The sequence below is a fragment of the Phascolarctos cinereus genome, unplaced genomic scaffold (assembly GCF_003287225.1).
Source record: "Phascolarctos cinereus isolate Bilbo 61053 unplaced genomic scaffold, phaCin_HiC Scaffold_7;HRSCAF=346, whole genome shotgun sequence".
Lineage (NCBI taxonomy): Eukaryota > Metazoa > Chordata > Mammalia > Diprotodontia > Phascolarctidae > Phascolarctos > Phascolarctos cinereus.
In genome coordinates, this window is record NW_027556180.1 from 109,935,552 (window position 1) to 109,961,166 (window position 25,615).

General features: G+C 34.6%; 1 protein-coding gene across 5 annotated transcripts in view; it reads right to left on the minus strand.

Moving 5' to 3' along the window:
* Positions 1 to 25,615, minus strand: part of PCDH9 (protocadherin 9) — a 1,054,702-nt gene that overhangs the window by 1,014,139 nt on the left and 14,948 nt on the right. The window contains exon 3 of one of the 5 annotated variants that reach the window (XM_020992437.2): positions 4,787 to 10,342. The exons of the other annotated variants lie outside the window; for them this stretch is intronic. Within the exon in view, the coding sequence (XP_020848096.1) occupies positions 10,244 to 10,342 (99 nt within the window). The 3' untranslated portion in view covers positions 4,787 to 10,243. Of the gene's footprint in view, positions 1 to 4,786; positions 10,343 to 25,615 lie in introns of those variants that run through there. 5 annotated transcript variants of the gene reach the window in all.

A 25,615-nucleotide genomic window follows, 5' to 3' on the forward strand; every position in this document is an offset into this window, starting at 1 on the left:
ATTTATCCACTAAACATGATATAAAACTCTGGCTTGTCTTGGGGTTCAGCGTCATATATAAATTCAAGCTGGACTCCTGGCTTTTGTTACCTTTCCAAGGAAACCTGCGTCACTAGCACAGAATATGTCAAGAAAAATTTCCAAGAAGGGCAGTTTTAGGGATTGAAAATTTACTGACAATTCATATCTATAAAATAATTTGATTAGAGTTATTTTGAATAAAATAGGTGTTTATAATGAAAGTTATAAAGCTCTAAAAGGGTAACACACCCAAATGTGTGCTATGCAATAATACCTAATATGTTTTTCATTTCAATGTGTTTTACAATGGTTAGATAGCTTTATCTTTAAAATGTTGTACATACGTACAAATTCAGAAAATGAACGATAATTTTGGTTTAATGATCATATTTCAAAACAGCTTGGCATGAAATGTAGCAACTGCTACTGAGATGTTTGAATAACTAAATTCTAATGTTCCCCTGAAACAAATTAAGCACATTTTGAGAAAAGGCAGCTACCAAGTTTTGTAGAACACATGCAGATCTTCTTGCTGTTCATTCATTTCAATGTGTTAAAAACAAAATAATTTTTATTAGGCAGTCATTTATAATTAAAATGAACAAAGCAAAGAATAGAAGATAAGAGCCTTTTCGGAAATTTTCTGTATTTAGTGCAAAAGGATATGGCATGCACTTTCCTCCTTAAAATGCATTTAACAATGATAATGTCTTATGTAAAGGATGATAAAAGTATTGGCAGATTGTTTGTCAGTCCACTTTGGGGGGACTAAATTCATTTTGATTTTATCCATTAAAAACAGTCTTTATGTAACTTAAAATCAACTAGCAAAATGAATAAAATAAAAAGTTCCTTTAATCTAAATGAAGATGATCCAATTTGTAGGAATAAAGACATGCCTCAGTACATATTGCCTACAGAAAAGTTTATTTTGATCTCAACTTTATCTTTTGCATTTTTAAAAAAATGACATGTTCCTTTTCACTCATCTCAGGGGAAAAAATGGTTTCGTAAATATGTACTTAATAAAACTTGCACGTAATGAGGAAAAACTCCATTACCCTAACATCAATGTGTTGTTAAAATCTACCTTTGTGTAAATTAAAAACAAACAGTTGATTTAGGAAAATATGCAAAACGCTGAGCACAGACAAACCTTTTTATAAAGGTATCACAACACATCACTTCTGCTGAAATTTGATAGCTATCACCACTTTTACTACCCTTTGTATTATTCTTTATTATTCCTTCTAATATTGACAGCATTTGTATACAGTAAAAGGTAAATTTGCATTTCTAAAGACAGAGTGTCTATTTTACTTATATAACAAGGGCTTATTTAAATTTGTATAGCATATATTTGTATATACCCTCTAAAGAAGGGGTATCCAATTGCAAATCTTTAAAATCTTTTTAACTGTAATGAGTATTTACTCCCTACCAGAAAAAAAAAAAACACTGAAGATCATAGAAGGGAAAGAGACCTCAGAGGTGGTCTAGTCCAACCCTGATGTTTAGAGAATTGTTTGTTGAGTGAGCCCCTTTTGAACTCACAAAGATGTCTTCCTGTGTCCAGGCGCAGTGCTTTATTTCACTGCACCACCTAGCTGCCTTCCTCCTTAGAGGAAACAAAAGCCCAAGGAAGATAATTGATTTGCTTAAGACCTCATAGTTAGGGGCAGCTAGGTGGCACAGTGGATTAAGCACCAGCCCTAGAGTCAGGAGGACCTAAACTCAAATGCCGCCTCAGGCACTTACTAGCTGTATGACCTTGGGCAAGTCATTTAATCCCTATTACCTAGCTAAAATAAACAAAGAAAAAAAACAAAAACAAACAGAAACAAAAAACAAAAAACAAAAACCCAATCCAGAAAAAGGATTTAGCCCCACAACCTCTAACTCCTGGTTAACCTTCTTTCCGTAGTGCCTTGCCACCTCCCTTATAAAGAAAATGTATCCATCCCCAAAATAATATTCCCTAACTTACTGTATTAACCCTGATGAATGAGTAGAGATTTCATTGTGAATTATATTCACAAAGACTACATCTACACAGAAAATACAGTGGAAATTATTATTTAAATGACAGAATAAAAATTCTTTGGGGAAAAAAGTTTTCACCCCATTGGATAATGTGGTTTGACAGTTTATATTAATCACATTCAATGGATATCTGTTGAAATAAAAAAATTCTTATTTTCTGATATTTCTCTATCAAAATTTTAATTATTTTCCCTAAGCCAAATGTGTATATGGTAGCAGGTGTGGGTATAGAGGAGTCTGCGACTGGGATTTCCTTGGCACAGGAAATTTTCGGTGTGGGAACTCCAATCATCATACAAACTGCCATAGTATCTATACTATTAGTTTCAGAGAGTTGCCTGGAGGTGTGTACTAAGAGGCTAAGTGATTTACCTAGGATCACACAACCTGTATGTGTCTGAAAAAGGATCATAGATTCAAAGCTCTAAGGGGCTCTAGGGGCCATCTAGTACAGCCTCCTCAATTTATACATAAGTAATAGGGGCCCAGAGAAGATCTGCAATTTGCCCAATAGCTACCTTAGTGTCTAAAGCAAGATCTGAAGCCAAACCTTCCTTATTTCAAGGCTGGTACTCTATTCACTATACCATCCTCACACACACACACACCCCTAAATATGAATAGCAAAAAATTACAATATTTAAATTATTCAATGTAAAACATGGACAATATTAAAGTTGGAGCTACATATTAGAAAAGACTTTCCTAGGGAGATGCAAACATTTCTATATTTAATTCTGGCTTTTATCTGTTAGTATCCTCCTGCTTTTTGTAAAAATGGCAATAATAATACTTACCTAACTCACTGAGATATTGCAAAGATTACTTAATATTCATCCCCTCTTTGAAAATGAAAGTATCATACAGAGAAATGATGTAATGATGATGATGATGACAATAAAACATCTTGTAAATAGGAAAATGTAGGCAGCATAATTGTAAGAGATCATATATCTTATCTTGAAACCATGAGGAGAAAATGGAACCCATCTATTGCTGGATGGCATGAAAATGGGAAACAATTTCATATAATGAATTAAAGTGGCAAAATATATATTTAGAATGATTTTAGTTAAACTGTAGAAAAGTACCTCCTTAACTCTGCCACTTAACTAAGATACAGATAAGCCAGCCTACCTCCTGTGGGTCCTCAGTATTGACTACTTCAATATTCTTTTCCATTACAAAGATGAAAACCCAAAATGTGTTCTCTCTTGATTGTAGCCATCACCGCTTCAATGCAGACTGTAAGGACTTGATTCAACTGAGGTTGTTAATAGAGACTTTCTAAATTGTCATTTTAATATGACAACCCTTTCTGGACAAACAACAGAGTAAGCAGATAAGGCAACTAAGATGGAAATCCACTTACGGTCAACTGGGATTTTTTTTCTTTTCTTTTCAAATCTTAAGGCACTTTCCTTTTCAGCCTAGTCTAAAAAGTAGATAACTAATATGCTTGGTATCTGTATTTTCTAAATAATAAGTTTATAGTTCTGCTATTTCCAAAAATTGCAAAATACTTGTCTTGTGTTTCATTATATGTGTTTATTTCTTCATAGGAGGTAAGTCTTCATTCTGGTAAGACTATTACAACAAGGAAGTTATAATTGGGGTGATTCTTTAATATCTATGTTTTAGCTTAGTTCTGTTCTTCTGGCTCAACAATGAATAAGAATAAAAACTAGAATCTGTTAAGACTCATGCCATAAGTCATAGACCCAAAACAATGGTCACATCTCATATGTGCACCAGGTGGTATACCGTCTTAAAAAAAAAAATAGGACACAGTGGCTCTTATCATGTATTATGTTTCAAAATGCTACTGTAGCCCTTAAATGATGGGGGAAGAAGAGACAATCTTTTATAAGTACTGCAATATGAATTTTCTCATTAGTTATCTATGTAATTTTAAAGAAGTCAAAATGGAAATATTTAACTTAAAATTTCTGTGATTTTCAATATGATTTTTAAAAAATTGTGTCTCAAATCAATGATGACAGGATCATAGGATTCAAGCCTGGAGATGACCTTACTTTTCTCTTTTTCCCCAAACTCTCTGAGAAGCCCTCAGATCTCTTACATGCCTTTTGTTAAGTGGAAGGGGACCGAATTTAGGGCAAGAATGAACCTTAAATAACATCTATATATTTAAGTCCAACCACCCCTCACTTGTCATTCTTTATTGATCAGGAAAAGAGCAAAGAAAAAGGAAGTGACCTGTCCAAGGTCATATAGGTAGTAAACAGTAGAACCAGGATTCAAAACCATGCCCCCGAATCTAAACTCTAGGTCCTTTCCAAAGGGTTCTCTGATAATGTCCCTGCATAATTCTTCATACTCCTAATTTAATGACTTCTTTCTACCCTTACTGTCAAAACGTGTGTATAATGGGAAACTTAGGTGACAGGGAAATCACCCATTTGTCTTCCCTAGCCATGATCCAACAGACATAAATAATTTTGGGGGGCTGGGAGGACAGCATTGCAATTAAAAGGGTGCTTTACCACAGGTATACCTAAAAGCTTGTGCTAGAAGTAGCACATTACCATTGGTCTTTCTTTCTCCTCTGTTGCCCCCTCCCCCACATCCCTCCAGAGAGGACTATGGTTGCTATTTAAATCATCGGAGAATCTACATTACTTAGTTGAGGGAATCGTGGTGGAGCTTACCCCATTTCAACAGATTTTCACAAAAAAAAATTCAACACAAAGTCTCAACATTGTACAAAACAACTTCTGACACTTTATTGTGAATTTTCAAGTACATTTAGTAGAGGATCTTATCCTTAATATCATTAATTAAAAATAAATCTGAAAGAAATCCACACACTAATTTTTTTTAAGCAAAGATAATTACAGACTTTTGAAGTCACAATATATACATTTATATGAGTGCAATAAGCTTCCAAATACATTAGGTATATATCTGTTTAAATAAATAGTAGGACTTTCAATTATACATGTGTGAGAGGCATACTGTTTACATCAAAAATGTTTTTACAAAATAGAACAAAAACGGAAAGTAATACATTTTGGATTTACAACTACTTTAATACTTTATGAATCCAATACTTAATTGAAATTATAGCATACAAAGGTCCATTTTATTGAGGACAATTTAATTTCCTGTCCAACACTGTTCAAAAAATATAGATTTAAGATGCATTATTATACATATTAGTGAAATTTCATCAACTCAAGCCACTAGCATATGGAAAAATATTCTAAAATTATTAACAATATTATTTTTCTTGATAAATTATGCATGTAACATGTAGAATATATTTCCTGCTACTAAAGACTACTGAAATGCATTGCCTGCTTCTGGAGCCAATTTCAATAATGAAAAGATGTTGCTGTGTTGAACTTCTTAAATAATTCCTATCATTTAATAAGACTTTTTATGAAACTTAGTACCTTTAGTTAATGGTTTTCAACTTGGGGGAGAATGTCCCTTTAATGGGCTAAGACTACACTTACATATGAAACCTTACTATGAATCCCTAGAATCCAGTTCATACATACAGAAGAGGAATAATAGAATATACTGTACCGTGATTACTAACTACTAAGTAATAACGTTATAGGAAAATGTCACATCAAGTGTTCTATACTTAAGATTACTCATACACTATATCACAATAAGGGAAACAGTTTTCTAAGAAAACAAGTTTCTTTACCATATTTCATCATCTTTCGAGCATAATTATACAGTGACAAATCATTTTTGGTAGCTCAAATGCATGAAGGATGGAACATATTTTAGAAAAGCAAAAAATGAAAGGGAATTGCCAGATGCTTCAAAAATGAAGTCTGGAATAAACTCAAAAATGAATGCAGTACTTTTCTAAGCTGCACCCAAAATACAACAGCCTAGCATTAAGCGGAAGAAAAGGAGCTTTCAAAGAACACATTAAAAAAAATTACAATAAATGCAAAGTTACACTTTGCATCAAAATGGTGTACACACAGTAGGGTAATTTGACTCAAGCCTGCATACCCTGCTACGTGTTTTGTGAACAAGTTCCATCAGGGCAAAAGATGCCAGAGTTTTTCATATATAATGACTAAGGAAAAAACAAGAGTGCTGAAATATTGTGTACATGCACTGTAGCCATATTTCTCACATGTTAAGAGATCTATGTTTTTAAAAACAGGTTCTCTTTACTAATACATGGCAAGAAGGCAGGCTAATTCTCACATACTTCTCTAGGCCTTGCCTCCCATGATTATAATGGAGCTCCTCAAGTTCCCAAATCAGTCTTTGTAGCCATATCAAATTAGGTCTTTTGTTGGTGAGAATACAAGAACTTACACTTTCAGTATGAACTGATTTGATAGGAGGGCATGACACAAAGGGTGTACACAAACTCATACTTAATCTATTTTTGGCTGGGCCCATAAACCTAGATACCTATGTTGCCTCTTGTTGCTAATAGCAGTATCATCCTTCTCTGACCATCTGTCAGACAGAAATGTCATCAGAGCTATTAACATTCAGTTTATGCTAGAAAGAAATGCACTGACCTGCATATGGGAAAAAAACAGCTCACTTCTGCCCACTTTAGGCCCTGGGATTTTTTTTTTGGTGGGATTAAATTAAATATTACTTATTTCTTGCCATGGAAATGGAAATTAATAGGGGTCTATAATGAATACATGTGATATTATCTGAAGATCTCTGAGCTTTAAATTTAAACCTTGAACTATGGAACCACAGCAAATTAAAAATATATATTCAAAGACATACATTAAATCATGAGACAATAGACAGTCTATTGATCCAATAAAAGCAGCTTCAAAAAATTCCTCTAAAACACAGCATTACTCTTAACTCTGGGATAGGTTAAAAACTGAGGAGTTTTAATATGGTTCCCAAAACTGCAAACATCCCCAACCAAGCAAACAGAAATCATTAAAAGTAAAACACACTGTAGGAATTGCCAATCCTTTCCTAACTTTTTGATCTGCATTACTACGAATAATAGGATTTACCAAACTCTTAAAGGTCTCCTAGAACACTATCAAAATATTCAGAAATGACCACCAATCCCTGATACTTGAACTCAAACATTAGCTGATCAATGGGTTTGTGATTCTCCCTTTCATAAATCACTAGTTCCGTTTTGGAAGGGTTTCCCATTCTTTTTTGGTACAGCAAAACCAAGGTTTTGGTTGACTATTTTTATTCCAATAGAATCTTGAAAGGCCTGAATTTTAAAAATAGCATTATTTATCAGAACACCCTTGGGCAAAGTAAAATGTATTTGCAAAAGTGCTGCTGAATGCAGTCATTTTAATACTGCCATAATGCACTTTTGGAAAACTGCTGCTGATTTGTGGTAACAAACTGCAACTTACTCTCAAAAGCATTTTGTGGTGGCAAAAAAGCCACTGATTAGGGCAAAGAAGGAAATAACAACAACAACAACACTAAGCCATTTACTAAGCTGCATTAAGATTTTTGAGACCAGACTAGCATTCAACAAGTTCAGTGGTCAACACCCCTTTTGGGAACCTAGGCAACAAAAGAAATAGTTGCTTGCAGGTTCAAGAATTATGGAAAAAATGGGAGGCCCAAATGATAGCTTTAGCTATTAAAAACACACATTTCACTTGTAGTATACTTGCAGTATAAAAATGTTACTGTAGACTTCATAACCAAAAAATAGTTGGACGGTTATTAGTTTATTAATTAGGAGAAGATGGTATGTCCAAAACTGGATAGAGTAGGTTCAAATATATTTGTTCAAAGGCATCTCTGAAAACAGACTTTACCTAAGATAGAGATATACACACACACACACACATACATACATACATACATATATATGCGCACACACATATATACATATACATACATGTACTTATATATACACACATACATGTATACATATGTGTGTATTTTTAACTTTTTTAACGTGATTGCAATATGTTACCTTCTTTTCCTGTTAGACACCAGCTACGTGTGTGTGTGTACGTGTGTGTATATGTATTCCTTTAAGCAAGCTAAGCAAGACAAGGTGTTGGGATGAAATAGGAAATATACACATATACACATATATAATGCATATTATTGTAGGGTGTTGAACAGGGTTGATTCTTAAATTTATTCAAATGAGAACAAGAAATGATTTTTGTCCTTGGATGATATAAGTGCTTGTGACAGCTTTAGTGACACAGTTACATTCCACTGGGCTTTTCACACACTCACTTGAAGACTTGTTTGTGCATGGATTAGTAGCAGTTGCCAATTCGCCTGGGCTCCCATCTCCCTACAGAGAAACCACTAGAAACTTTTCCCCCTTAGGTACAATTTGTCCAATTCCATTAATCCTCTTATTCTATCCTCAAATTGCATAGACTACATATAGGGATGTGTGTGTATGTGTGTGTGTGTGTGTGTGTATGTATGTGTGTATACATACACACATACATACATCTCTCTCTCAGACCTGGACTGTTGTTCTGGGGTGGTGCAGTGGGGGAGGGGAGAATCTAAAAAGTCTCTGCTTCTCTGATTTCCTCAAGGCAGAGGTTTACAATGCTTAGACTATCACAGTTGGCTCCTGCAATGTCCATTTGGATGGAGCCTGCCTGTCACAATCATAACCAATGGGCAGAATGTCACTATAAATTATCACCAACATTCAGAATGTCAATGCAAAATTAATCTCATCTCTCTTACAGCTTTGCCTGTTTAGTCCCTAGACAAAGGCAGACCTCCAGCTGTATTTTAAGAAATCTAAAAAACTAAATCAACACATAGTGTAGGGCAGCAGCTTCATTCACTTATGCATGTCAGGTTTTTGGTTTTCAACCCCCAAGTGGGAACTCTATCACATGATTGTAACCTATTGTGAAACTGAACAGTTTGGCATTCTTCCACATGAATCCGTTAGAGAGAGATGACTAAAAAGTGTTTACTTTGGGGGCTGCTCTAGTTAAATGTGAAATCATTCATAAAGAGTATTATATCTTTTTTAAATGTTTATATGATTTTTATTTAAGTAGGCCCACAGAATAAACACATTCACAACACTCCCTGTCTTTGCATTCATCTCACTGGATCCAAAGTCAATGTATCTATATACCTTCATTTTCATAATCAAGAATACAGATTTTCTTCTACTTGATTACCTTGATGAATTAGACCTCTGCTTTTTTTTTCCTAGTTCATGTAATATAACAGGTGAAAGCAACCAAAAATCTATAACATCAAAAAGAAAGACCTTTACAAAAAAGTCCTATTTACTAGTGAACAGAACTGAGGTTTACTTAAACTCATCAACATATTTGACAGAATGCTTTAATTAGAGTAACAGCAATCTTTCTTTCTATTTAAGCTGATTGGGAATGTTCACTGAGGAAAAAAAAAACCAAGATCCTCTCAGATCCCCTTTATAAGCCCCCCCCCAAAAGATCCAAAACTTAAGTGAATACTGGTAATCACAATTTAAGAAAGATGTGATTTTAAAATATACAAATATATACATATATATCTATCTATATGCAAATATATGGATATTAAAAAGTAAAAGGTTTTGTTTGCCTTTCATATCAAGTATTGCTGTTGAGGCAGCATTTTTTAAAAAATTCTCTAGGAACTTTGCAGAATTGATGCTCAGAACAGCAGTCATAAACCTGGTTACATGATCCACATGCACTGCACACATTTGACAAGTATGTTAGCATATTGTTGTTCTCTGAATCAATTTCATCTGCCCATGGGCATAGCGCACACTATTTCCACAATACTCAGCTAGTTCATTTCATTCCAAGGATGTGCACTGAAGATAACCTGTATAACATTTTGTACAAATTGCAATGAAATCTTATGTGAAACTATTCAAACACAAACTATAATTAACACATTCTTTACTGTCTATAATACTGAAAGTGTTCTGTCTCTTTCTTGGGATAACATTAGAAACTTCATATGTGGTTACCATATTCTAAAACAGAGGAAGCTTATACTACAAAGTAACATAATTTAGCACATTTACAAAACTGCAAAACAGCTAGAAGACTTTTTGTGGTAATAGGTGACAAAGCTTCAGAAAAATTCACTATTTTTTTAAAAGGCTAAAATGTTAAAACTTGTTTATATAGAATATTTTGTACATGTTTCAAAATATACAAAAGAGTTTGTAGTCTTAGAGTGAAAACTGTGAGCATTACAGAAAAGTTGGGGGAAGGCCCATGCTGATCTTAGCTGGCAAGTTTGTGCAGAGATGGATGGTTGCTGGCACTTCTGACCCGTTCAGGAGCAGAGGCTAGAATAAAGATTTGGAGAAAAAAAGGAAAGCATCATTCTAGTCTAACTGGAAAAGTGAGAATTATTTGTTATTCACAAGTTGTCCCCTTGCTACAACTACTTATGATAGATACTTGGCATAAAGTAAACAAATGAGAAAATCACAGAAAGTCCAGGATGACTGCTCTGAAATGGTGAAAAAAGTATGTCCCATGATAGTTTAACGTGCTTCAAATTACCAAAGGTAGGAAGTTTTGGTTCAATCCAATATATTCTGACAGTTCCAAAAGTCCAGTTTTTAATGTATTGTCTGTAAAGAACACAGGATTTGAGTATATAAAACAGATAGCTAATTATAATTTTTAAACTACTCTGTTATCAAACTGTGGACTGGGTGGGTGTAATGCAGAATGGGGAGGGACATTTTTAACCATGTGGAACCTAATAGCAAAAAGAGTATTAAGTACCAAAGTGTGACTTTTGGCTTACACCTCAACAGAAAGTTTTTGATTTCAGTAGTCTTTTGCATCAAAGAACATTTTTGTTTTTCTTCAGAGAGGTGTTATTATTATCTTGAATCAATGTGAGTGTGCTACACATCATTAAAGTTTATTGTTTTGTTTGTCTTTAACCCCACAAATAAAAGCAGATAGATTAATGGACTTGGGAATCAAGAAGATCTGGGTAACAAATTCTGTCTCTAATAACGCTGGCTGGGTGATCATGGGCAAGGCATTTTAAGCTCTGTGAGCTGTAGGCTAGCTTTTAAGACTATGAGTTATAGACAGATAGAGATCTGAGTTCCCACCAGTGAAATCCTTTACATACGGAACACTGTATGTAGTACCACAAATTTAAGATAAAATACCAGAAAGTGTAAAAATAAATTTTTGTAATAGGCAAAGACAACTGTAAAATTGGAAGGGAGGTTGCTTGCTGAGCAAGAGAGTGTAGGAATTATTAAACTGAGTTTCAAACCTAAGTAAAATATCATTTTCTAAAAAAGAAAACCTCAAGGAAACATAATGGTAGCAAATCAATATTAACTTTATTTTGACAGAAATAAAAATATTTTTTCTTCTGTGACAACTCCCCACTCTGAACTAACTATGAACCTCTTAAAACTACTGCAAAAACCAATCTGGAAATTACCTTTCAGATAGTTATCTTTTGGTTATATTTTAAAAGGAGGAATCTTTTGTCAATATTTTCTAGAGATAAAGTTTAAAATAAGCTCAGGAATGATTTTCTGATATCTCTAGAATACTTCTTAAGAAAACTTTACTAAGGGACTGTGGGTACCTGGATTTATTCAATTGAGATTATTTGAGAGGGAGATTCTTTCCAAATGGAGATCTTCTGATGTCATCCTCTTAGATGTACAAATCGGTAGACTAAAAATCTCTTGCCAGACAATAGGAATGGAAGCGATTGCCTTGTATTCATTTATCTACAAACATCAGATTCCAAATCAGATTGCCAGCAGACATAACTTCTATTGTTACGAAAGAAAAATGATTTAATTAATCGAAGAGCTTTATTCACTGAATTGTCTCCAGAATGGCTGTCTCTGGCAATGCTATGAAAACAACAGCTTCATGTAATTATCAGTCTTAATATGTTCATCTTTCCCACACTGCTAAATATTTCTTTTTTATCCCATTGTTTTAATTACACTACATAACCGATAACACATGTACAGTACATGGCCTTGAGTACTAATAAAATCTTTTTGAAACTGTACACTCAAAAAAAGGAACTGATTTTACATTGAAATTTTCCAGAGTTTTAATCTTGTTAAGTTGTAGGTTATATTAGGCTTTACTCCTATTTCTCCAGTAAAAACAGCTTTGTCTCTATGGACAAAAAAAGAATACTGTTATGAAAAAGAGTACATGAATTCAGATGAACATGGATAGTCAATATAAACTGTACAGTAACTCTTAAAATATAGTAATTCATATCCTTAGTCATTTGGAAGGGAAGATCTGGACACAGGATAGCTTTTAGAAATTTTAAGTTAATCAGTTAGACTACATGATCACCGATTTATACCTTACGGATGACCTAGTCCAACCTTTTCAGGTTACCAATGATAAAAAAGAGGCCCACAGATATGGAATAACTTGCCCAAGCTCACACAGGGAGTATGTGACAGATCTGAGATCTATGCCAAATAAATAGAATGCAATCTTTTAATGGATCCATTGAATCATTTGCCTGGAAGTGATTAAAAGAAGTATCTAACATAATTTCCTAAACCTTATGGTTTTTAAGGAATTTATCTGGGAAAGACTATTACAATGCATATGCTACTTGTCATGATTGCAATCTATAAGTCTCATGGGGGAGAGAAAATGATTCTGCGAAAGGAGTGGTAAGTATATGAAAAGAACACGTAAATGGTGTCCCAAAAATCATTGTGCAGTTTTAAGTTTTAATAGCTTGATCCTGCACTAAAACTTTAGAAACATCTTGTATAGAAAGGAAGATTTCATTCTTTTGACTGCCTGAATGTAGTGTCCTTCTCTTTTCCTTTATTAGGAACCTATCAGGTTGGTGGAAGTCTTTGGAAATACAGACATTAAATGAGAAAAGGGATCTTCATCAGAAATAAGAATAGAAATCCACACTTAAAAAAGAATTTATGGTTCACAAAATTTATTTTGTCACAATAACTATGTTGGGATACAAGTATTATTATCACCCTTTTAAAGGTCAGGAAACTGAGGCTCAGAATGATTCTGATCACAAACCCAGTAAGTGGAAGCAGTGGGATTAGAACCAATTTCACTGTTCTTTTCCCTATACCCCATCACTTCTCGAACACTGGAATCTATACCTGATTGTGAAAGATTTGAACATAATATACTAAAAACTGTTTAAATATCAATTAGATGAGAAATACCCTAAACTAAGCAGGATAGCTTCCATTTATTTCTGTAGCACTTTAAGGTTTACCAAACACTTTGCCCACACTAACCCTTCAAGGTAAGGTTACTTACTCGTGTGTGTGTGTGTGTGTGTGTGTGTGTGTGTGTGTGTGTGTGTAATGAAATCACTTACTCAAGAAGTATTAGTAGCTTGCTCCTTGTCACATGACCATAAAGTAGTCAGAACCAAGATTCAAACCCATGCTTCCTCGCTCCAAACCCACTCTTTCTACTGTAGGAGGTTGTTTCAGATGTTCTCACTGCTTTCCTGTTCTGTAGCTTCATCACAATCTAGAATCCCACTTGGTCTCTTTAAAAAAGGAAAACCTCACACAACTGTGGTGTGGGAAATAGGAACAAGGAAAATCTGATTTGAATATGCTTTGCTACTATAATTTTCCCCTAGATATCTACTTTAACATTTCTTCAACTGGCTAAGAGTTAACTTCCCAAATAAGACATCCTTGTGGATTCCTTCTATCCATAGCAGACACAGGAAAATGGGGAGACTTTTTGAGACTGAAAATGTGTCGTATTTCCCCAAAAATATATATAGCTTATCTTTTTTTTAATTATGAGATTTTGTTCAATTTCATCTATGCTAACTTTCCATAGTAATAATTTTTTTCCCCAAAGGCATAAGTATATATTTGGAAGAACAATTTTAGCTAAAATAACTAGTATCATAAGATATCAGAAAATGGTTCCTACAGTATAGGAATCATGGAATTTTTGTCAGTCTGGCAAAACTGATGGACCCCTTTCTCAGAATAACATTTTTAAATGCATAGAATAAATTACATTGGATTACTAAAGAATCCAATTCTCTTGAAATATAGCTATTGATTTTTTTAAACCACATTTACAGACTCCCATTAAGAATCCTTGTTATTGGGGCAGCTAGGTGGCACAGGGGATTGAGCACCAGCCCTGGAGTAAGGAAGATCTGAGTTCAAATCCAACCTCAGACACTTACTACCTGTGTGACCCTGGGCAAATCACTTAACCCCTACTTCCTCCCCCCACCCCCCCAAAAAAAAGAATCCCTGCTATCATCTATGCATTATGGCAAGTTTACTAACAGACTGTATTAGCCAACCATTCAGCTGATGGTTCACAGAAAAGACAGGACAGATTGCTTAACTGGCTCCACTGTGGAAGAAGCCATCTCATGGTAGACCTGGCCTAGGATCACAACATAAATAGGTCTAGTTTTCTTGGGGGGGGTTTTGTTTGTTTTTTACAATTACCTAGAAAATCTAGGCTAAGAATGTGGCCAAAAATAACCATCCAATACTGGAAGTTTGGGTGCCTTTAACATTCAGTGATTTGAGCTGTTTTCACAGTCTAAACAAACCCAAGAATTGAATTTCCACCTCTCTACATGAATTTGTCCCTGGTAGATAATCAGATTAACTCTTCTCTAAAACAGACAAATAAAACAAAACCCTTTCTCTTCTTCAGGAACAGTATTTTCATATCTCAGTTATCTAGATCATTTCTTCAACTGTCTACTTCCTATTGTCCTTGCAGACAGAGGTTAGGTGAAAGTGAAATAGCTGTTCTGTAATTCAGTTAGCCTTCTCTGACTTCAAAATTGTGTACACACAACCCAACCCCCAAAATGATGCCTTTGCCTGCTCACTTGCCATCCAGTCTGTGTTTTCTTTACTATATACACATGAAATAAAAGCTGAAATTCCCCAGTCTCTCTGAAATGGGAAAACTATTAAAGGTAATTTCATTTGGTAAAATATTGTAATCCAACAAAAGAAACATAACCAAAAGTAAACTTAATTAGCTATAATAACATTACAGCTACAAAACTACAATAGTTAAGAGTGCTTATTTTTAAGCTGATTAGCTTTTGGCTATATTTTCTCATAAAAAAGTGTTATCTTCCTAAACCTTTCCAATGTGGAATAACAGCAACAATAGATACATATGAAGATCCAATTTTGTAATAAAAAGGTTTTTTTCCTTCTCTCTCTATATAATTACATTTTCTAATAAAACATTAACCATCATTAACTCATTTTGTGAGTTTTTTTACACCTTTTAATTTTAAAAAGAAAAGCAAAAATGTGTATGTGTGCATGTTTTAATGTCCAAAAGAGAAGTATACCAAAAATAAGGACTCAAAGGAAATAAAAGCATCTCTTGATTACCAAAACTAATGAAAAAAAGTAGTGATGATGCTAACACAAAGCAGTGAACAATCCACAAATGATAGTCATTTTTGGCACAAGGCTAAATTATAATACACATATACTTACTGTGGTTATATAAATACATTAATTATATCTTGCTTTAGCCAATATCAAAATTAACGTGTAATGTCACAGCACTCATCAATTTACTATGGGCTGAGGTTATCCAAAAATGTTGTGTGGCAAAGGGGAATCTTTCTAGGATTAATGATTTCTCTAAGTAATTTTAAAGGTAACCAGTCCAAAATGTGGTTCACAGAATCTGAAATTGTTAGCTCTAAATGGAACCTTTAATACTATTTACTTCAACTCCTTAAGTTTACAAATGGGGAAGTTGAAGCACAGAAGGAGGAAAAAAAAGTTTAATGACAAAGTTAGGTCACATTTATAAAGTTGTATGGTTGGTTTAAAATGTGCTTTACATACATTGTCTCATTTTCTCATCAGACCCTGTGGGGCAAATAATGCAAGTATTATCTCCACTCCACCCTAACCCCACCCTTTTTTTCAAAACAGAGGAAAAAACTAAGTTTCAGAAAGTTTACATGACTTTTGAAAGGTCAAACAGCTAGGCAAAGGCCAAGCCAGGGTTAAGATATATTGGAGCAGGGTATAAAAAAGTAACAGAAATTGGATTAGACCAAAAAAATGTAATTCATAAAAATTATATACTACAAAAAAGTGAAAATATAAGGGAAAAACTTTTGTGCCAATTTCTCAGAAATTATAGTCAGAAACAAGGAGTGTACATATTATTTTTATTGACTTGGCCTCCTTTGATGCAACAATTCTCAATATGTATTTGTTAGTTGTATCAATCATTATCTAAAAAATGAATTCCATCAGTTTAAAAAGTATAAAATCATTACAATGGAAGTATAGATGTAAAGCTTTTCATCTTCTCCTGAGCCCTCTAAGCAAAAAGGGCAATTTTGATGCAATTTCTACAGAAACAAGGTGATGTATGTGAAACACTTGTGAACTTTAAAATGCTATTAGATGTCAGTAATCATTATCATCATCATTAGCATCAGTAGTATAAGATGCAGAATCATAGAATTATAGCTAGAAGGGCTCCTAGGAGTTAGCCCCCTCATTTACACATGAGGTGAACTGAGGCCTAAAAAGGAGAAATTATTTACCCAAGATCATACAATCTGCAAGGATCAGAACCAGATGAGGATCTGAATCTGGGCTCTCTTTGTACTGCAGCCTGATGACCTTCCTATTAATTGAACAATTTTGCTAAGGAGATCCACAATGTTTCTAGATTTAAAAATTAGGTTCCCCCCCCCCAAACACCCATATTTACTTAATCCTAAATGTTGTGTTATCTATCAGTATTGAGGCCAAAACATTTATCTAATCCCTAAAGTATAAATCATTATACATCACATTAACAATAACAAAAAAGAGCTTTTAGTCCTCTCATAATATATTTCTTTGTCACTTAAACAAGTTTAATTTTTAGTTCATTTAAAATTACAACACAGACTTAGAAATAACTGTTCAGAATGAGCGATAAATTTCCCTTAGCACATAGGCGCCAGCTTGTAGGTTTATCACAAAAGCTTAATTATAATTAAAATAGCATACTCTTTGGCACAGAACTAGATATTTTTAGATATGTTTATCCAGGAGTGTGCAGGTGGTATCTTATGGACTGCATTTCAAAAGTAGAAATCTGGGGTCACATCTCTAAGTTATATGTGAAAATGAACTTAAGGTTTTTGATCTACCTATTTGTGAGAAACATTTGTCCATATGCCATAAAGATCTGTACAGTAGTAGCTTTTTGGAAGTCGTTAAGTATCTAAGATAAAAATAACAAACTCTGTCCCAACTTAAATGTTAAGGCCAAATATGACATTTTCTTTTGGAATGCAGGATTTATCTAGTCCTAAGGACATAAAACTTCCTAAACTTGAGAAAAATCACAGAAGAAAAATGTCATATTGGCCACATCTAGAGTCACTGTCTTTTGTCCTAGAAATGAGATGACAAATATTTTCAACCAAATAGATTTTTTAAAAAGAAAAAAAATCTGGAGATAAAGCCAGATCTTCAGTCCAAGCATGGCCCAACATGTATCTACTTGCATGAGTCATACTCTCATATCTCATATTCTGAACGGGTGTTTTGCAAAAGTTTCCAGCCCAATATATAGTACATTTCAAAGTGGCTCTCTTAAACTTTAGACCATAATTTTCTAGGGATAAAACCTGTATCCCTGTACCTTGTTTGACACAGTCCTTCCCCTAATTAGATAAAAACCATGATTTTTAAAAGAAGTTTTAAAGTCAAAATGTAAAACAAAACAAACAGAAAAAGCCTCGTGCCAAATTCTGATAAATAATAGTAAAAAAAACATGGGATGTCCATCCTAACAATTGTTATTGACCTAACTTCCTTTAGTGAAACAATATGCAATATGTATTTGTCATCTCTATAATTCCTGGTCTCTGTCTGTATCAACCATGAATTCCCTTTTGCTTTTGAAAGGGATTCTTGATGATACCGAAGATGCCAAAATGTTAGTCTTTACTAAGAAGGAAGATGAAACTCTCCTTGATCTCAATTCTCTAATACCTTACAAGGCAGAACAAATGTGACTAGGATGAAAAACTACATTTGCACCTAAATCTACAAAAGCATAAATTGCAAGCCTGACATTCTTATAATTAGAATAATAGATCTTAGCATTTCACTAACCCACCATGAAATATCATAAGCTTACACACTAAATATAAAAGCTGTTTCTTGCACATTGTGAGGAATGATGGTATCAATTCAAGAGCATCAGAGAACTCATTTGTTATATGGAACTTCCTAAGAAACGTGTGGGGCCTAAAATCAAAAGAGCACTGCTATCTGTATAAATATGCCAGTGGATCACGTACTTAATTGAATATTTTATTTTTGGTCATATAACATTTTGGATATTCTTATAACAAAGGGACTGACTCAGTACTTACAGTCAGAGAACATAAAAGGATTTAACATTTTAAAACTACAAAGTATATTTCCAACAAGAGATAGCATTGCTAGAGAAAGGTGATATAACTCTGGCCTAATGATATCTCATAGTATTATTCACTTGCCAGATTAAGGCCCAGACATGAGTGTTCTTAACCTAGAAAACATCTTTTACCTAGTTAAAGGTAATTGAGTAAACACTAACCTGTAGTCACTTAGCTTTCAGGAATAGAACTGTATTGATTATCAATGCTGTACGTGAAGTGTGTCTCTGTAAATTATTAAAGAACAGTTACATATAAAATATGTAACCTAAAACAAATATTCCTTCATTTCCCCAACCTAATTTTTCCATGAGCTCTCAATTGTGATTCCATAGGGAGCTAAAGCTGCAGACAATATTAATTTACATTTAAGTTTGGGAGTCTGATTTTATATTTTCGATTTACTATGTGTACCTCATCTTCCTGAGTTCAAATCTGGCCTCAGACACTAGCTGTTTGACCCTGGGTAAGCCACTTAACCCTGTTTGCCTCAGTTTCATCATCTGTAAAAATAAGCTGGAGAAGGAAATGACAAACCACTCCAGTATCTTTGCCAAGAAAACCCCAAATGGGGTCACTAAAAGTCAGAGGCAACTGAAAGGACCAAACAACAACTTGATGTGGAAAGTGAAATAAAGAGGCTCTATTTTCAAAAGTCCAATCTTACTGAGTTAGCTGTTTACAGTCTTCATACTGCTGGTTGCATCTGTACTATATTCACCCGACAGCCCCTTCCCTTACTTAGCTTCTTTACCAAATTCATCTACTTGTTCTACAACAACCAAAATCATGGATTTTCTTTAAAAAAAAAATACTGTTGATCCAATTACATAGTCACATGAACAATGGACAACTGGATGGTATACTCTGAGGCGATAGCCAACTAGCTCAAAGCAGGCTCTAACTGATATACATGGGTTAGAGCACCCCATCTAAAATAAGATACCAGCTAAAGAGATACCTGTTTTTAAAGAATCTATTTTCTTTCTGGTTCATACCTTTCTTAGATCAAGGGAGGGGAAATATTGTTTGTTTTCAAAGGCTTTCCCTCCTACTAGGCTCCAGGCTAGTACATAACTAAGCATAAACAAAAGGGGTACTGTCAACAAATACCCTAATTGAGATGAGTGGGTGGAAATGTCAACTAAAGTGAAAAGTCTAATTTGACGCAGATCTTTAATGAGATCCGACTGAATCTACTTTTTACTTACTGTTCAAGTTGATTTGATGAGTAAAGAATTTCCAACTTCCCACCTAGACCAAGATCTAAATCAGGAACTTTGTTTCAATAATATCCATTGACTATACAACTTGTGAATATGATGTCTGTTTTCCTTCCAAAATAAGAAGAAAATTCTATTCTGTGCTTTTCTCATACTGTTAACTTATTTTTTTTTCATTTGTTCAGCCAACATTTATTTTGTTTTTAATTTCAAGAAATATTCAGAAATAGCAAAAGATTGATGGCCAAATAAAGACAGCTAACTAGCTAGAGATATCTACGGCTGTCTAGACTATCTATCTATCTATCTATGTATCTATCTATCTATGTATCTATCTATCTATCTATCTATCTATCTATCCATCCATCCATCCCACTCCAGTTATTTAAGTCTGTTAGAACAAGAAAAAGACAGGCTTAATTTTGCTTATGGTAGAAGTTTATGGAGCCCAGGACCAAGAATATCACACTGTAAGCTTTGTAACTGGTTTGATTACAGCATGGATGCTATTACTTCAGCAGATAGACTCTCTAGTCTCTGGAATAATTGGAAACAGGAACCAGCAGGTATCAAATGACTCCTGCTGTGTTAAGTACTGACTGAGAAACAGATTCATTCTTTTATAAGCAGTTTTGTAATAGGACTGATGTATAAAGAGAAAATCCCCAGATGAGTGGATCATCTGTGGGTGATAGAAAAGCAAGTAAATTATCAACAAATACTAAGAAAAGGAAAATAATAACCTCCAAAGTGACCAGGGAAGTCATTAAAATGTAGATGACTGAGAAATGTAACAGGAAAATAATAAAGTCAAATCATAAAACAATGGGGAGGCTGAGGTCAAACCAATATGTGCATTTTGTCTATTTTATTGTACTTGATCTTGGAGCAAAATTTTTGAGTATCCTACAATAAACACTGACTTGAACACAAAACATCACCTTCTTTTCTTTACCAAACAACAAATCTTCAACTTCCAGGAAACGCTACCTACAAAGAGACAAAGTAAAGCATGCAGTAGTTAACTGTTGAGCCAAAGCTTTGAACTGGGGGTCGCTCTAAGAAGGGAAACTAGATTGCAAACAGACAGAGGCTCTACAAACACTGGATATGGTTAAAAAAAATATGTTCTGCTAGTCTATTCCAGCCACTTTAGGCACACTCATGTATAATAGCATTATTGTCACTAATGAAATCCTGAAATATGACAGCAACAGTACATTCTGGGTACAGTCATGTTTTTCACTTAAACAGCTCCAAGACTTCTAGCAACCAAGTAGAAAAATAACTGAACAGATTACGAATCTGCCAGTAATCAGAGGGGGAAAAAAGTCTCTGAAAAAAAGGAAAAGAACTGTCACCAAGTCCAGGTACTTTATTCCGTAAAAGAGTAGAAACTACTTCAGGTCTTCAACCAGAGCTTACAGCCTTACATGCAAGTATAATGTCACTGATTACCTGAATTCTCAACAGCAATGCTTTAGAAGGGACCATCAGCTAAAAACAGAAGACTGATAAAAGACAGAGCAGAAAACTTCAGCAGTCCAAATCCTTTTAATATGTGGCCAAATAGCCTAATGTATCTACCTCAAATGCATCAGAGAATTACTGTATTATAGTGCTGTAATTTAGTAATCATGATGGTGATTCCTAGTCTTTTTTAAAGCTGTAACTGGTTGTTAAACAAAAGCAAAAAAATATTTTAGAACAATTCAATAAAAATTAGTTTTACAAGTTTTTCACTTAAGGGCCAACCTTCAGTTTATCTCCAATTCACTCATTCATTACATTCCTACTGTATGCAGAACCCTGTGTAAAGCCCTAAGGGACAAAGAGTTTAAATAAGACAGTTACTAACCTACATGGAATTTACAATGCTATTAGTAGAATGATTTAAAAAGAAAACATGAATCAGTAATTAAGGTACACAATAATATACACATGTGAAATACACTTAAGTAGGTGCAGGACAAAGTACTATATAACAAGCCTGACCTACATAAATGGACTGGCAGTCCTTGGCAATAGCAATATTATCCAGTGCGGAAAAAGATGGTTAGTCAAGGAAGGTTTCATGGAGGAGGTGGCTTCTGAATTTGGCTTAAAAAAATGGACAGGAACTTACAAAGTGAAGAGGGGAAAGCGCATATTACAAGCAAAGGGAGTATGTGAGCAAAGACACAAAATCATAATAAGAAGTTCTAGCAACTAGGACAAACACTACAGAAGATTCTAAGCCAAGCTGAGGGGAAAGGAGAGATGGGGAGGGACCTAAGGAGAGACCTTGGAAAAAGGACAGTACACCATGGAAGGAAGACAGAGACATCAGAGCAGTGGAAGTATACTCCTAGGCGGCCTACTACAAGAAGAGAGAGTAGCACTGAACTAGATGCGCAAGAGTCTTCACTTGGGGTGAAGACACTCAGAGAGAAAAACACACTGTCTCATACCTTCCTTCTTAGTTATTATTGCTAAGTGTAGAGTTTAGTTCCTACCAGCTAAAGGAGGACATATGTATGCTATAGGTGTTCTCTAAATTTAATCATCCTAAGATAAGGGTCCAGTTGCTCTATCTAGTTAAAAGTCTGCTAAGGTATGAAGGTGGAAGAGTGCAGAACCTCTTTTTTTTGGGGGGAGACATAAAGCAGTCTACTTTGGCTTCAGCATAAAGTGTGTGGTAGAAAGCAGTATGACAGTAGAGATATGTCTGGAAAAGTAAGGTAGCATTGGAGCAGACATTAAATGCAAAACAAGGTATTGCACAATAGGCAGAAGTGAATCAAAGAAGATGTTTGAATAAAGGAATGGGGGAGTGTTTCATACCCTGTATTTGTGTCCCTAGTACCTAGCAATGTCTGGCACAAAGTAAAGCTAAAGAAATACATGTTGGTTAATTGATAGCCAGATAGCTACATAAGGAAGCTTAGTCTAATTTCAATGGACTGAAGGAAGAAGAGGGTGGAAAAAGGAATACCAGTTAGGAAGAAAGTACAAAAGTCTAGGCAGGTAGTAATGAAGGCCTGCACCAAAATGGTATCCATGGGAATGGAGAGGAGCAGTGAGATACAGTAGACATTTCTGGGATAGAATTCACAAACTGGGTAACACTGGTTGAAAGGTAAAAAAAGGAAGGAATGATTAAGGATAGTACCAAGATTTTAAACATGGGAGAACAGGTAAATATTAAGATCAGAGTGAATTATTTTAGGGGAAATACAATAAGCTAGGTTTTGAACTAGTTCAGTTTGAGAAGCTATTAGAGCCTTCAAATTAAAAAGGATCACAAGAGACGTAAATAAAGGACCTTGGAATCATCTAGTTCTAGCATGAGTCCCAGATAGCTTGTGATATGCCCAATATCACACTTAAGTAAGGCACAGAGACAAAATTTGAACCAATACCTTCTATAGTCCAAATCCAATACTCTTTCCATCACATGCCTGACTTCTAGGCAGTTGGGTATGGGAGTTTGGAGTTCAGAAGACAAACCAAGGCTGTAGATGATTAAAAATTTAGGAGTTATCTGCAGTTCATAAAATATCTCCTTTTAACAATTTTGGCTAAAAGAGTCAGTCACTACTGCAATCACTAGAAGAGATATAATAAAATCTGTAAAGGATGAGAATGATAATTTGGTCAGTTGTCACTTTCACCCCCCCTCCCCCCGACTCTGTGGGCAAAAGACAGGTTATAAGATCATGAAATGTAGCTAGTTAGAAAGCCCACACTATTATTATTCTAAGAAATTACAGACATACAAAAAAGACAAATGAGAGAAAACAATCATATTTTCCCAAAGGAACAATGTTGCAATTGAGAATTGACTTCCTGAACAAAAATTCAACATAGGATAACAGAACTAGAATGGGAAGGGACCTATGGGGCCATATAGACCAACCCCTTCATTTTGCCAATCAGGGAACTAAGACCCAAAGAAGTCAAGGGACTTGCCCAAGGTCACAAAGGTAATAAACTTCACAGGCTACATTTGAACCCAGGCCCTCAGATTTCAAAACCGTTATTCTTCCCTCTGTACCATGCATTGAATATATCAATATAATAAAAAAGTTATAAAATCAAACATATAGCAACTAAGAAGCTATGTAATCATTTAAAAAAAAATTACTCTCCAAGTCATATACTTCTAGAGCTGGAAAGAATCTTAGACAGTTTATCTAATCTAATCCTTTGCTTCACTAAGTCCCAGAGATCACTAAGACATAAAGGTTAACAGGATGTCGGACTAACAGGATGTCATCTAATCCAACCCTACAAATGGCTGAGGCACAGAGTTAGTACGTTACTTGTCCAAGGTCACAACACTTAGTCATAGGCACAATTGTAACTAGAATCTGGTTCTCCTCACCTAAGTTTAATGCTTTTCCCACTAATCCTCACTACCTTCCCTATAAAGGTACTTAAAAATGGACTTAAATAGACTTTAACAATCCATTGTACAACGCTCCTAATGTGCTACAAAGAAAAAGGAGGATATCATTGCTGTAATTTCCGAATTTTTACCTGGGTGATTTTTCTGTTACCAGAGGCTAAATGGATATGAGAACATTATCAGCAGCAGCTAGACTCCGATGCCAGAAATACTTTTACTTTTGCTACTCTAAATCAGAGTACCACTGGTGGTAAAAGCAAACACTTCTGTTTCATACCCTAACTCCCTATGGGAGCTAATTTGCTCCCCTATCACTAAGCATTCATTGCATAATTGCTAAAAAGTAGTGAAATACCAAAACTCTGGTAATACTGAATTGTTTACATGATGAGATAAGAAAGACTACATTCCTACTCAATTTGATCACTGATTGACCTAAATGGAGTAAAAAAAAAATGGAAGAAAAATGATTTTCTGAAGCTTTTCCCAAAAATATTTTTCTAAAATATATAGAGAATGACATCAATTTTTCTTATTAATTGTGATGTTTCCAATTACCACATGCTTAGCTTAACTGAGCTACCATCTTGGACTGAAGCTCACTGGGGCTAGTGAAAGTATGGTGCTGAAACTGTCATTGAGAGGAGACAGATATTCACCATCATAACAGATGATGCTGCAAAAACTGCTGGAGTTCATAGGAGTGTTGCTGCCAGCATCATCTGGGAGTCCATAATCCACAGGGAGCACACTTCTTAATTGTAGAAAGCACAGACTTGAGCTACCAAAATGGGTTTGCCTGAAAAGCACCATGCTTGAACAGCAATAACTGAATGCAACACATTTTCAATTCACTGAGGTGCAGGAGAAATTTTTGGTAAGGTAATTAACAAAAATTATTTTACCTCAATGTATAATGTTTCTATAGCTCTTAAAACACACTTGCATTTACTGAATTAAACAATTTACAATTTCTTAATGCAATTTTTAGAATGGTCAGGTTTTGTTTCTATTATAGTTAATAATTCTCTTTTCAAGTTTGGATACTAGAGGCAGCGAGGTGGCACAGTGGATAGAGCACCGGCCCTGGATTCAGGAGGACCTGAGGTCAAATCCGTCCTTAAACACATAACACTTGCTAGTTGTGTGACCCTGGGCAAGTCACTTAATCCCACTGCCTAGCCAAAAAAAAAAAAAAGTCGTTTGGATACTAATTGATCCATTTTATTTGAAAAAAAAGAGTAATTGAGAAACTCTGAAATAATACAATTAACTTGTAAATTGCAATGATCCATTAATCATGAGGATATTTTCTAGGTTTATGGCCATGAAAAGGTCACTTAAGCTCCAGGCACCTCTACTTCATTGAAAATATAGGATAATATAATTTGCAATATGTTCCTCACTAGATTGTTATAAGGAAAGCTCACTGTATACCTTAAACCACTAAATGAATTTATTTTATTATTATTCTACTAAAGGAATAGGGACTAGACCTATGATTTCAATGATACAG